The sequence below is a fragment of the Delphinus delphis genome, chromosome X, assembly GCF_949987515.2.
Source record: "Delphinus delphis chromosome X, mDelDel1.2, whole genome shotgun sequence".
NCBI classification, from domain to species: Eukaryota; Metazoa; Chordata; class Mammalia; order Artiodactyla; family Delphinidae; genus Delphinus; species Delphinus delphis.
Genome location: NC_082704.1, coordinates 99,182,632 through 99,197,855, shown reverse-complemented (window position 1 = coordinate 99,197,855; position 15,224 = coordinate 99,182,632). Strand labels below are relative to the sequence as shown.

General features: G+C 35.2%; 1 protein-coding gene across 1 annotated transcript in view; it reads left to right on the top strand.

Moving 5' to 3' along the window:
* The window catches only part of DMD (dystrophin), a 2,124,682-nt gene that overhangs the window by 344,586 nt on the left and 1,764,872 nt on the right, over window positions 1-15,224 (top strand). The window contains exon 3 of the mRNA XM_060001925.1: window positions 14,092-14,184. Coding sequence (XP_059857908.1) covers window positions 14,092-14,184 — 93 coding nt within the window. The remainder of the gene's footprint in view (window positions 1-14,091; window positions 14,185-15,224) is intronic.

Here is a 15,224-nt window from a genome sequence, read left to right as displayed (position 1 = left end):
AAGGCAACTCTTCAAAATACTTTAGGGTTTCAGAAGACACTGAGGAAAGAGTTAGAAGGTAGACTGATGGTGAGGGTGAGAGGAAAAATGGACCAAGATAGAAAGGAATAAATATATGGAGAAAAGTATGAAAAAAAGATTGCAGATTGGAGGAGGATGGTTCTGTCCAGAGTTGGAATTGAAGTTTATAGCAATGAACCAAGGAAAAGGCATTTTCAAAATGATAGGATATGGTATGAAGAATCTTCAAAACATTGACCAAGCAAGCACACAAACAAACAAAAAACAATGGGGCTGGGCTCCATTATTGATTAGATTCTGGTTACAACTGGCAATTTTGTTCAATGGGATTCTGGGTGTTGTTATGACGGTTTCATCCCAGGTGTGCATGTTAGCCGTTGACAAGCTGTACCATTTATTACTGCCTTTAGGTTTTGTAAAAGTGTGGATATTATGTTTCTGCATCATTTTGTTTTGTTTCTCATTTTGATTATTATTGACATATGTTCTCTGCTATGTATCTCTTGAGCAAGTATTTATCCTTAAAACCTTAGAATTGCTATTCTTCTTCAGTTCATAATGGATCATGCATAAAAATACAAGAAGATTGCAGCACTTTACCACGGCTGTTTTTCCCATATTAAGCCCAGTTGGTTTTTAAAGACTAATTTGTGGTCAAATTGATTTTAGCCACTACAGATTACGTTAAAGAAGGCAAAGTCCATTTTAATAATCATGTATACTTTTTTTTTTTTTTTTTTTTTTTGCGGTACTTGGGCCTCTCACTGTTGTGGCCTTTCCTGTTGCGGAGCACAAGCTCCAGATGCGCAGGCTCAGCGGCCATGGCTCACGGGCCCAGCTGCTCTGAGGCATGTGGGATCTTCCCGGACTGGGGCACGAACCCGTGTCCCCTGCATCGGCAGGCAGACTCTCAACCACTGCGCCACCAGAGAAGCCCGATCATGTATACTTTTAAGTGCCTCAAAGGAGCTCTTAAGATTGGCTTACGAGTAATTGAAGTGTTATAAAAGATGATGCCTGTTTTGTGAACTAAAACAGATAACAATATTTAGTATTCTGTATTATTTTTTCCACACATTCATTAATGAATCAATTCCTGTTGATTTATTTCCTCATGGATTGCCCACACAATTATATTAGGGATAAAATAAGAAATGGGAAGAATTATCAAAAGTTGATGAACATAAATATCAAAGAATAGGCTTTTGATAAATTAGCTTCTAAATCCTTCTGAAAACAATCATACCATGGTCAGTATATTCCATAAAATGAGGAGGTCAGGATAATTCCCAGTGCTACACGATGATAAATACCTAGAGGGTCGACTATGATTTGCAACCTCCCAAATTGGCTGATTTGAAGAGTCATCATTTCATCTTAGACACAGGCACATTTTAGTTTCTGGTCCTTATAATACAGTCTAAGATAAACATGACTGTGAGCCCTTAATGGAACCACAGTTGGAAGGATGCCAGTACAAGAATCTGTTTTTAATAGAATATGCATGCAGGCTTCACCATGATGCCTTCTTTTTTTTCAAATTTTTTTTTTTAGATTTTGTTATGCAGGGAAATGTTTATCATATGAGGTTTAAAAAAAATCAACAAACAAAAAACAAGAAAGTGGGGTAGGGATGAAGATATAGCCTTCAGAGTTAGAGGAAATAGATTTGAATCTGAGTTTAAACACCTTGGTGAATTTACTTAAGACTACTGAATCTTAATATCCTCATGTCTAAAAAGGTAGAAACAATACCTTTCTCACTAATTTCTTCTAATATCAAACAGAATAAGTTTGACACTGATCATAAAATTCTTAGAACATCTTGGTTTAATTAAGAAACACTCAAAAATGGCACCTTGGTTGATGAAGGAGGAGAACAGGGAATGAAGGAGGAAGATGAGAAGAAGAAGAGGAAGACAAAGAAGAAGAGAAAGACTAGAAATATAAGATAATTCAAGTTTGAAAAAAATGTGCTTATATATGAATAGAAAAATAACTGTGCAAAAATATAGTTGACACTGGTTGAGTGGTGAGATTATACCTTTTATTTCTTTGTAATATTTTTCTGTATATCTTTTTTTTTATAAAGTACATTCACTGGTTTTAAAATCAGAAGGAGCCATTTTTAAAACCAATTAAAATTATTTTTTTCTATTTTAAATTTAAGTTTATGTTTAAACCTCCATCTCAAATCTTACAGTCCAAGTTCAATAATAGATTGCTAATGCATTCCCAGTAGTATTTAAATTTAAGAGACTGAGAAAGTTCATTCAACCAGGTGACATATGTTGATAAGTTTTGGTATTCTTTTTTTTTTTTTAAATAGATCTTTATTGGAGTATAATTGCTTCACAATACTGTGTTACTTTCTGTTGTACACCAAAGTGAATCAGCCATATGCATACATATGTCCCCATATCCCCTCCCTCTTGAGCCTCCCTACCATCCTCCCTATCCCATCCCTGTAGATCATCGCAAAGCACCGAGCTGATCTCCCTGTGCTATGCTGCTGCTTCCTACTAGCTAATTATTTTACATTCGGTAGTGTATATATGTCTATGCTACTTTCACTTTGCCGCAGCTTCCCCCTCCCACTCCGTGTCCTCAAGTCCATTCTCTATGTCTACATCTTTATTCCTGCCCTGCAGCTAGGTTCATCAGTACCATTTTTTTTTCTTTTTTTTTAGATTCCATATATATGCGTTAGCATATGGTATTTGTTTTTCTCTTTCTGACTTACTTCACTCTGTGTGACAGACTCTAGGTCCATCCACCACACTACAAATAACTCAATTTCGTTGTTATTTTTTTATGGCTGAGTAATATTCCATTGTATATATGTGCCACATCTTCTTTATCCATTCATCTGTCGATGGACACTTAGGTTGCTTCCATGTCGTGGATATTGTAAATAGTTCTGCAGTGAACATTGTGGTACATGTCTCTTTTTGAATTATGGTTTTCTCAGGGTATATGCCCGTAGTGGGATTGCTGGGTCATATGGTAGTTCTATTTTTAGTTTTTAAGGAACCTCCATACTGTTCTCCATAGTGGTTGTATCGATTTACATTCCCACCAACAGTGCAGGAGGGTTCCCTATTCACCACACCCTTTCCAGCATTTATTGTTTCTAGATTTTTTGATAATGGCCATTCTGTCCGGCGTGAGGTGATACCACATTATAGTGTGGATTTGCATTTCTCTAATTATTAGTGATGTTGAGCATCTTTTCATGTGCCTCTTGGGTATTCTTTATTTTTAAAATCTGGTAATTCTTATATTTTTAAGCCAAGATAGTTTGTTTCCTTTTTGCTCAATAGTATTTTTGGACAGTTGCTGTGTTCATAAAATAAAACATTTTGCACAGCAGTGTTTTATAATGAGGAAATGTTTGGTATTGATAAAAATGAATTACTAAATCAGGCACCTTTTACAGTGAAGTCATGTATTAGTAGAAAAGTCCTGGTATAAAACTTCTATTTAAAGAGCTATTAAACTGTTTTTTCGATTTTTGAAATAAACAGGTGCCTATTAAGATTTTCTAGTTAATGTACAAGACAATTTAAAATTTTTCTCAGAAGCTTTGGGAGGAAAAAGTGTCAAATCTAACTACTTGCCTTGGCTGTTATTCAGCTTAACTTATTTAAAAGTGTATTATTCTCGAGACGCTAACCAAAGGTGACAGTGTAATTCAGAGAGAATTCTTTTGGATTCATTATTTTTATTTTGAAAACATCTGAATGATAAACTGATACAAATTAGAACTTATAATGAAGAAAATTAGATAAACAGGAATTTTTATCTAAAGTGACAGCAGAGTAAAAAATCTATCAAACAGGAGAATGAAACAGTCTTCCTTTTCTTAACTTCTCATAAGATTCAAGTGAACTTCAAATGAGCATGTTGAGCAAGAAACACAATCTTTGTTTTTTTTACAACATATAGCTACCACAAAAGAGTTTAAAAAAACCCTACATTTTATTAAAGATAGTATTGTAAATCTTAAGATTGACACTGTTTTTTTTTTTTTAAATTGCTCCATGAAGCTGAGAATTTTTTAAAATAGGGCTTTGTTGAACTTTTTATTTTTTTTGCAAGATGGAATCGAAGGAGCTCTGTAGAGTATATTGACTGTGCTTTTTTCCAGATCATTCATTGAGTCAAATCTCTACAGATAATGGTTTTTTGTCCATTTTCAACTTCAGCAGTGAAATGTTTTCTAGCTTGGAGTTCTTCTGCACAAAGGGCTCCTTTAAAAATATTCCATAAATAATTTATCAGTCTTTATAATACAGTTTAATTTTTCAGACTTCTTCTCCTCTATAGAAACAAACATTCATATATGAACATGTATCAATTCACTATTGCTATGTAACAAGCTACCTTGAAACTCAGTAGGTTAAAACAACAAGTATTTATTATTCTTTCAGCTCTTCAGATCAGCCAGGAAGTTCTTCAGATCTCTCCTGGGATTATTCATGTGTCTCTAGCTAGCTGTGGTTCGACCAGGTGGCTGTGCTGATCTTGGCTAAGCTCTCCCACATGTCTGGTTGTCAGCCAGTCTGGGGTGACCTTATCTGGGACTAGTGGTGTAACTTGGTTCTGCTTCACATGTCTCACCTTCCAGTTATCTGGCTAAGGCATGTTCTTATGATGAAGGGGGAGGCATTACCAAGAGAGCAGAAGTGTTCAAGCCTTTGTGAGGCCTACATTTGGAAGTAGAACAACATAACTTCCACTGCATTCTATTGGCCAGACCAAGGCAATGGCCAGTCCAGATTCCAGAGGTAGAGAAGTAGAAACCACCTCCTCGTGAGAGGAGCAGCAAAGTCCTGCTGCAAAGGGCATGGATTCAGGAAAGGATGAAATAGTTGGCCCAGTTTTGTGTTTAATCTACCACAGATTGTGACCTCTGCTTCTGCAAAAAGAAGTTCCAGTGGAAAGGTAGATAACTGCTTAGAGTTTTAAGGAGCTCATATTTATAATTTAGAGCAGTTGCTCCTGAACTAAATGACTCCCTTGTCAAGTAATATTTCCACACAAGAATAGTTCTCTTGAGTTATTAGGACTCCAAAATTCACCTCTGAACAATGTCTATATTCGCCTTTCCTAAATAAGGTTAACTACCTTAAGACATCGGTCTAAATATTAATGTGAAAAATACGGTAAACACTTCAAAATTACATACCTTGTTCAAAAGAATGAAAACAAATGACCATTAAATATTTGCTCAAGCTCCTTTAGGTTGGCAGACCAAGCCCCCTTTGTTGTGGTGTCTCATACATCTCAAGTCTCATCATCTCCCATCACTCCATATACCCTGTGTTCTAAGACCTGATTTTTCATGGTTTAATGTAATTTAATTTATCCGAATCTTAGTATCTGAAATGTCCCTCTGCTTGGCATTCTTCTCCTCTTTTCACATCTCCTTGTTAATTGCCTATTCAATGTTGTAAATTCAGTTCTAGGATTTCTGCTTCTCTTATCTTCTCAAGTGAAGACGACATCTCTTATTTGTGTTGGCACCATGCTTACAACACCACTATTGATAGGGTTATAATACAGTGCTATACATATCTTTGCTTAACTGCATACATCCTTCATAGATTGTGACTAAAGCTGAAAAAACAATGGCAGTATCTTTTTTACCTTTTATCTTCCCAGTTATTCCCAGTATTGAGCACAATAAAAAGTAGTTGAATAATAGCTGTTACATTTAATTGAATAACTTACTCTCCCTCCTTTGACACACGAGGAAAACAAACAAATTACTAAATCATTTATCCAAATTCACACAGCTGGGAAAAGTTAGAATTGCAATGAAATGAGGGCCTATTTGACCCCAAGTGCTATATTCTTTAACATGTAACTGCATGAATCTCACATGGAAGACTTTCAATAAGTACTTGGCATGTATGAGTGGATCTCTCAAGAAATAACTGCACTAAAAACATGAGTAAAGCTTTTCCTTCTATTTACTATTATTCAATCCTATTCAGTTTTAAGAATTATATTTATTATATGTTGATTTATAGCCTCCTAGGTTTTTAGTGTGGGGGTCAATTGCTTTTGTGTTTTAATTTAATTACATTAAAAAGCCAGATTTTCCATATACCTTTGAGTGAGTTCTGCATGTTAAAAATTTGTTTTAGTCTCTAGAACAATATTTACTGGATTCATCGAGGCATCCCCCTAAAGAGTGATATAACAATAGAAATTTAAGACATTGAAGAATTTTTCTAATGTACATATGTAGAATTATCACTGTTATCACCCTTCAGTTACTAATTCAACGTAAAATTAGAAGCAATTTTGTTTGTAGGTTATATAACTGTATCTGACCTTCAGAAACCTCAGGGGAAAGAAAAGAATAAATTAGTTAAATTATCCTTATTTTATTGAAAGACATTATGAAAATACACAAGTAAAACTTATCTAATACTGACCCTGAAAGGCATTGTCATCAAAGAATGCCAGCTCAAACAGCAGTTACAAAGTAGAGAATGGTTAATAAATCTGGAAATATACCACCTATGTTTGGATTCATATCTACCACTTATTTGCTGTTACTTAGTTCTCTATGTCTCAAGTTGTGTCATCCGTAAAATGGGATTGATTTTAATTGATTGTTATAAGAATTAATTAAAATAGTCCATGTACAGTGCACAGAAATGTGGCTGACTTAAACTAAACACTGAATGTTTATTACGCATGTCATTACAAAATATATGAGGTTGAATCATGTGAAATTGCCAGTTTTCAATCATATTTGACTGCAGAATTTAAAATTTCATACGATTCAACCTATCAGAAGGGAATAAAGGTATAATGGGGACAGAAGCTCTTATTTAAATATTCCAGCCTATGTGACTTTTTTCCTTTCTGTGTGTTTCCTGTTCCCTTGATTTCACACTGTTTATTAGCAGACCCACCTCATAAGCATGGGAGAAGAGAGAATGAATAGCCCAAGGCTGACTTTCTAGTAGGTAGGGGCAGGGAACGATTAGGAAGAGGCTGTCTTGTCACATAATTGTCCACACACAATTGCACTGCAATGTATTTGAGAAATTTTAAGAATATTAATTTTATAAATAAAATTTACAGTTATTAACTAAAGGCATGTACAGATGTCTTTTGACCATAGAGTCTCATTCCATAGGATCTGAACAAGTCTGAATAGTTCTTTCTCCCTCTGCATTTTGCGGGAAGCTAAGTGCTAATGGTTGGCATTTCTGTAGTGAGTGTGCCCATTGTGTCACAATATTTTCTTTCTTTCTGAAGAATCATAGTGTTATTTAGATGCTTTGAAATGAAGTGCTTCATCTTGCAAACCTTATACTGTACTTCTTCTGTTGCAGAAGCTTTTACTGGGATAGAATATAACCAATCTCCATTCCCCTGCCTGGCTATCTCAAGCTTAAATCTTATACCTTTGTGATTCAATAAAAACTGAATTTAACTTTCATAATTTTAAATTTATAGGGGGTGTTTAAAGGTGATATAACAGAATTAGCTACAATCATGGTTTATAAGGTTTCTACATGTTTTAAAATAGCTATTTGTGAATTATATTAACATTATAACTAGAAATACAAGATAAAATTACATATAAGTTTACTAATTTTTGTTTCAGGATAACTGGTAATTGAATTAGTACTGATCTATCTAATTTACAGATGAGAAAACACAGGCCTGGGTTAAGAATTCAGTTTTATTACAAACCATATTAAATGTAGACCTGATCAGACAACAAACCGTGCTGACTCTTGGTTAAGCACACATTACTTGGGGTTTTATAATAGACCATTTACAGATAATGACTTGATTTCCATTAACCATTGTTGTGGCTGCTGTTGAAAGTTCTAATGTGCAATCTGGTTGAATCTCTTCTTGTATACGTAATAGTGTAACATACACATTGGGTCCTAGTGACTATGTTTTATAAAGAGTTACTGCCAAATAACACTTCATATCTGGAGAGACTGTAAAACTATTATATTATCTAACTTAGCTCTTGAGCACTTCTTAGCTCCAAGGAATAACTTGGAATTTTTTAAAACATTATCTTTGCAGCCCAGATTTTAGTGCTATTTGTGGTACATAGAAGTTTTAAAATATTTGATGCTCAGGAACAATGAATAATATATGTTAATTTTCATCTGTTAAAGCCTGCTAAACATTCCAGTACTTTGATACCCCTATTATAGGAGAGAAAGTGTCCCAGTGATACATTTGGGTCTTTAAAACAACATTACCAGAGATAAAAATAATATAGGCAGTTTGGGGAGAAGCACTGGGGCCTTCATTTATTTTCTGACATGGGCATCCCTGACATTGATCCTGTGTATCAAGGGAATTGTTTTCCCTGTCTAGGGTGTTGAATGTCTTTGGTTTATCCCTCTGGGACCACTCTCTGCCCTTCTTTTCCCTGGGAGGCTGACCTCTGTGGATGATATCAGCAGACTTCCTTGCTCTCTGGTTTCCAGTTGGTTTTGGCTCTTGGGAGCATTTACAGGAGATCAGAGGAAGGGAGGAAAGAAATATCAGGGCAGTTATTTACCACAAGATAGCTGCATTCATCACCAAAATATCAAAGCTCATGTCAGGTGACTCTCTCGACTCTCTCTTTGTTCATGGACCAATAACCACTCTCTTTCTCTTTTTTCCTATGTGTCTAGGAGTGATAATTGCAGTTCTCTATTACCAGTTTTGGTGGTTTCTTTATACCCTGCCCTCACCTTTTTAAATTGTTCCCTATTAACTCTCCTCAAGTTAGCCAAGTCCTGCTAGGATCCTGGCACCCTCAAAGGAGAGTCCTACTCTCTATTTCCAGATGATGACATTTAATGAAAGGGGGAAATGGGAAATGTGATTAGGGTTTATGGAGCATTTCCTATGCAAGGAAACATGCTGGACACCGTATATTTATTAACTCGTTTAATCCCCATACCAATACTTTGAAGTTGACGCCTTCTGTTACTTTGAGCCAAAAATTCCAAGGAAATTTTGGAAAATATGGATTATTAGGGTTAAACGTTTGGAATAAATTCATGATGGCTAACATTTATTGAGTATATCTTAGAGCAAAGTACTATTCCAAATGCATTTAAATCTTCACAGCATCACCACAAGCTAGGTAATACTACATCGTTGTTTTACAGTTGATAAAAGGTAAGACCCAGAGAGATTAAGTTACTTGCTCATATCACACACATGAAATATGGCAGAGCTGGGATTTGAACCAAGGAATTCTGGGGCAGAGAGAATATTCTTACTCATTGTATTGCAGTACTTCCCTGTGCTTTGTAAAACATATTTCATCACTGCAACTTTTTTGTTCTTTCCAAATTCTCTCTTCCTAAACCATATGTCTTTCAATTATTAGTTTCCTAAAATGAGACACTAAACCAGCCTTATTCTTCTGTTTTTAAGAGATTCCTTTCAAGGCAAAACTAATCTATGGTGTTAAAAGTCAGTAGAGTAGTCATCCTTGAAAGGGCTAGTACACAGAAGGGGGTGTGAGGAAGCTCTGAGGATGCTGATCATATTCTTTTTCACCATGGGGGTGATGATAATATGAATGTCTTCAGTCTGTGAACATTCACTGAGCTAACCTCAATAAAATTATCTTATGAAATACTTTTTACAACCCATGCTTAAGAAAACAATCATCTATGAAAACTGCCTATTTATATTATAGTGGGTTGCATTATTTTTATGGGAGCTGGTCAGCAGGATTTACCAATAAGTTTGGAATCAAATTTGCTCTCCTCTTTGGTGTTTTTCTTGCTCTTGGTGTTTCTAATAGCTAAAGATTCAGAATCACAGAGGGGTATCTTGATTTTCTCAGCAACACGGATGTCCAGAGGCTGACTTTTCTACCACCAGAAGGCCATGTTAAATTATTCCTGTGCTCTTCAAGTTTCTTTTAGTGCAACATGGTATTGATCTCTGTGTATTTACGGGTTAAAAGACTGACACAACTCTGAAGAGTCAGAAACTATTTAAATATTTTTCAATTCATTTCTGTCCCTTTCTCAATTTTTTTACTTCGATTTTTTCACTTTGTTTATGCCAGTTACCAATCAACCTGTCTGAGTTTCTTTTTGAACACTGTCTGTAAAAAAAAATAAAGAAATTGATATAAATGTAGAATTTCTTTATATCATCCTGACAATGATCTGGAAGGATTGCTGTCTCATTTTATGGTCCTTTCATCTTGATATTTGGGTTAGCAAGGAAGAATTCAATATGTAAGTGAATGTAAGAAACTGCTAAGTAATACCAAAAGTTCACTTTTTAAAGAAAATATTAGTCAGGAAAGGGATTGAAGATAGAGAGCCACAGGGTCATATGACCCAAGGCACATTTAATGTTTTATGTGTCTTATAAAATAATTTTCATACACTTGAAAAGAAAGCCATTAAAGATAGGGAATTTTTAAAGAAATAATACTGTTTTCATGAAGTAAGTGTCACTTGCAGCAAAAAGGCATAGTAGATGTCTTTCATAGGAGATAAAAAGAGAGGAAAACAGAAGAAGATTTAATGAAAAGTAAGCAAAAGAACAACAAAAAGATAAAGAGCTTGAAGGCTCCGAGTGTTTCCCCTTTGCCATCCACATGTACTAGTATTAGTAATTGAATATGGAAGGACACTTTCCCTCCTTGACTTTCACTCTTACAGGGGTACCAAACTAAGAGAAAACAGAACACATTGTATCTGAGCTCTGTATTTTCTGGTAGATTCAATAATTAAGCATAATTGTATTTATGTCTAATATTTGGCCAAAGAAAAAGAAGCCAAGGAATAGTAGAATAAAACAGAAAAAAGCTTTCTATATTTATTGAGTACCTACTATTTGCCAAGTCTGTACAGCATACCTGCACTGTTTCAGAGGCTTAAGACTGATGTGCTATTATTTCAGTCCCCATTCTGTTGATACTAATGAATAAATTGTTCCTCAGAAAGACTAAGTCACTTGCCGGAGACAATGCAGCTAGTGAATAGGAGACTCGGGTTCGAAAAATCAGCTATTGCTGCCTCAGAAACGTGTGCTACTTTTGCTACATCATACCTAGAGTGCTATGGAATGAGGAGTTGAATCTAGGAAAGAAATGAAAACCATTCCAGAGAAAAGAGAGTTTTTGCTTTCTCTAGGATATTCATAGTCCAGGAGGTATAAGACTAAACACCTGAACATCCATGAAGTTACAGGCTAAATATTGTACATTTCATTGAACATCAATTTAATTAGACCATAGGAGGGGAATTTTCAATCAAAGTGCTTGAAATTACTTTTAAGTTAAACATGCATTAAGAGAGGAAGACAAAATCTCCATGAATTCTTAACATAAAACATATGCTTTCATAGAAGTTTTGAACCTGCAGTCACTATGTACTTTACACTGCCAGGCTCTGGGGTAAATAAATTCAGTCTCGTCTGTTGAAAGTTGCTTTACTGGAACATTTTGAGAGGCACCCTGTTAGAGATTGTGGTGGATATAACAAATATAAGTTGGATTTCAGTTGTGATACTTTAATATATCATTGATTGCATGAGTTTGAAAGTTATATATGATACCGAAAACCGTCTTTTTCTCTATCACCTCACTGCTTTCTAGGTGCCCCAACTAGATGTGCGCTCTGATTAGTCTGCAGTCCTTCCCTCCCTCTCTATTTTGTTTGATTCCAGTTTAAAAGGGAGAATTATAAAATATCAATACCTCGTCTGTGTGTATAAGTTTGTATCAAAGCAAGATCCTGTTTGCCTTCTTGACCTTTGTTTAAGCTCCTTGCCCAAAAGCATAAGCTTTCTAGTCCTCATATCTTGGATGCTAGATGATCCTTATGGCCTTGGGGTTCATGCTTTATTCTTTGCCTCTAGACTTACTCCTTTCCAAGTCCCAGCCCTTCTCCTTGAATGAACATTTTACCGCCCACATCCCTCCTGGTTTGCCAGACTTTATTATCTGTCTATCTATCTGCCTATCTAGATATATATTTTTAATAACAGCAAGTATTTCTGTCAACTAACTATATTTTATTTTCTTCAAAACCTGACACATTTCAGTTTGCAATATTGGTTTTGTCCATAAGTTTAGAAGCTACTCACTTCTCAAATGCATCTGTAAAATTTTGCTCCTGGAAAACAAAACAAAACAAAACAAAATAGCATTTTCAAGGCATTGTTGACCTTCAACCAATTTGAAAATGAAATCTTAATATTATCCCCCAAATGCCAAGTTATTCCGGGTTATATATGAGTTTCTTGACAGAATTATTATAAAGCCCACATTCGTTTTCTTTACTTATTAATAGAAAGCTTTCCTTATTTCATAAGAATGGCACTGTTGTTTTAAGATCTACCTGTACATTATATATACAAAAGTGCTTTTTAAAAGTTCTAGTATCTTAGTGTTTTGTCATTTCTTTTCCCCTGAAATTTTTAATTAGAACTATTCAAGTAGAATTTCAAAAGAATAACTTATAGTTATCTTTGTCAAAGCACATATGTGGTTTGATTTCCAAAGCCTGGCATGGTGGACTTCTTGCAGGGATCAATGTTATCGTTAATTGAAGCACCTAGGCTCTATCCGGACTTGTCTTGGACATGGCTACCTGGCTGTAGGGAGAGCCTGAATCCTCTGTCTTCAATCTTAGAAGCTTCAGAGATGTCTTTTGCCTGGAAACGAGGACTCTTCTTGAGCTGTGTGAAATATAAAGTTTGTGTGTGATCAAAGGAGTAGATGAGAAGAGCCCAATCACCCAAGGCTAATGTTAGACCCATCACCCGACATTTTGAGGGAAGTATTTCCTGATCCCGAGACTATGGGAATTCCCATGGTTATGTGCTCCTGGGTTCCTTTTACTGCCTCTCTGTAGCATTACCTTTTAGGAATATTTGTGTTCCCTGCTCGACTCAAAGTTCCACAAGGGCTGGGGTCATATCCATCTCATTTACTAGTGCATGTGCTAGCACCTAGCCCAGGTTTATTGGTGCTCAATAAGCATCTGCCATTGATAAAGTAGGGCTTTCTTGATAACTTGGGTGATGAAAGAGTTGTGAATGATTTCATACGAAGGGATTGTAGGCTTTGAACCAGAAAAAGAAGATATTTGGGAGTATGACAGAAGAAATAAAATATTTGAAAGATAATCAAATGGAAGGAGGAAAAGGCCAAGGAAGCAGCTTGATAAAATAGAAAGAACAAGAGCCCCAGGAGTTAGACAGATCTGGGCCAAAATCTTGGTTTTATCGTCTTCTTGTTTTGTCTCTTTGTCTCTGTTTCATCTGTAGGACTCTTTGTCTCTGTTTCATCTGTAGGATGAGTATACTAATGCTAACGTCACAAAAATTACAAGATCAATTCATTCAGTGGAGTGTTTCTCATGAATAGTCACTCCAAAAATGTTAGATGTTATTAGTGGCTATTGTTTTCCCTCAGTATGATTCTCAAGTAAAGAAGTGAGAAAAAGAGATGAAAAGCTTTCACCGACATATTTCAACTTAATTTAAATCATACCTTTCTAAAATTTGAACCATCCAATATGAGACTGGATCATTCTGAGGCAGCATGTAAAATGTATATGCGCAGAAAGCATGTTTTATGAGTGAAGGATGGTGAACCCTCTATGATTATGCATTCTGTTTCCAAGTACACAAAATGGTTAAATCTTATGTACCCACCCAGGGCAAATTGTTTGTGGTCTTTGTTTCTTTGTGTGTTTACTTCTCCCCAAACAGTGCCCAACTGCCTGATAATTTAAACAATTTTTCTCTCCTTTATAAGATCAGCATTCAAAAAGTTGAGTTAATTAGATCCATTAGACTATAGATCTCCAACTCTTGTTATTGAGAAAAATATTTAAATAGATTTGGCCGAATGATGATTTACTGGTTTTTGTTTTTTACTTGGAGGTTCTCTTTTCATCCATCACCCTTGGCAGATTAAGAATTAGATACATTAAATATTCTTAAACATAGCTTTAAATTTTAAAAGGCGTATTCGTAGAAATGGATCACTGGAAGCATGCTTTCTTTAATAGGGTATGTTTCTTATTTCAGTTTGGGAAGCAGCACATAGAAAACCTCTTCAGTGACCTGCAGGATGGGAGACGCCTCCTAGACCTTCTTGAAGGCCTGACAGGGCAAAGACTGGTATGTGACTTACAGTATTTATAAGGAACTTCACATTAACCTCAGAAGAATTCCAGACCAGAAACAGACTCAGCATAGTTTTATGAGATCCAGTAAAATTAGTTAATTTACTAATTACTGATTTAAGTAGCAGTACAGGACCTATTCCTGAAAAAAACAGCCTTGCAATATTATTTTTGTTTTGGCATCTTCTATCATATGCAGAACAAGAAGGTGAAATTTTCAGTAATATAATTTATATTATTTAATAGATATTATTCTCTATTATTATTTGGTATCTTTGTTAGTGGCTGTCTTTATAAGGCTTTTATACATAATGACCTTTTAAGTTTAACTTTTAACTTTATTTAGTCTTTTGTCTTTTTTTCTTCCAGTTTTATTGAGATATAATTGACATACAGCACTGTACAAGTTTAAGGTGTACACCATAATGATGTGACTTATAAACATCATGAAATGATTATCACAATAAGATTAGCGAACACCCATCATCTCATATAACATTAAAGAAATAGAAAAAAATCTATTTTTTCCTGTGATGAGAACTCTTAGGATTTAAGAACACTTAATATGAGATGGAAAATGGGGAGTTGCTGTTCAACAGGTATAAAGTTTCAGTCCTGCAAGATGAATAAATTCCAGAGGCCTGCTGTACAATATTGTGCCTATACTTAACAGCATTGTATTGTGTAGTTAAAATTGTTTTAGGAGGGTAGATCTCATTTTAGGAGTAAATACTTGAGGCATCATAATGGTAGACTTTCTAAAACCCCACAACTGAATGAATTAATCCATATATTGTAATACACTATGCAAATGTTAGTTTAAAAATTACAGGACAAGATAAGACTTTTGGGGATTGAAGGTGAGGGTTAGAGAACCAAAGATGATTGAGGTTTTGAGCTTCAGTGACTAAGACAATTAAGGTAATATTGCCAGAAATAGTTTCCGTTAAGCCTATTTGGGATTATAGAATTTTGCTAGGCTCAAATCTCTTTTAAACTTTCCTAAAAGGTGTGGGAATTGACTCACTTATCTAT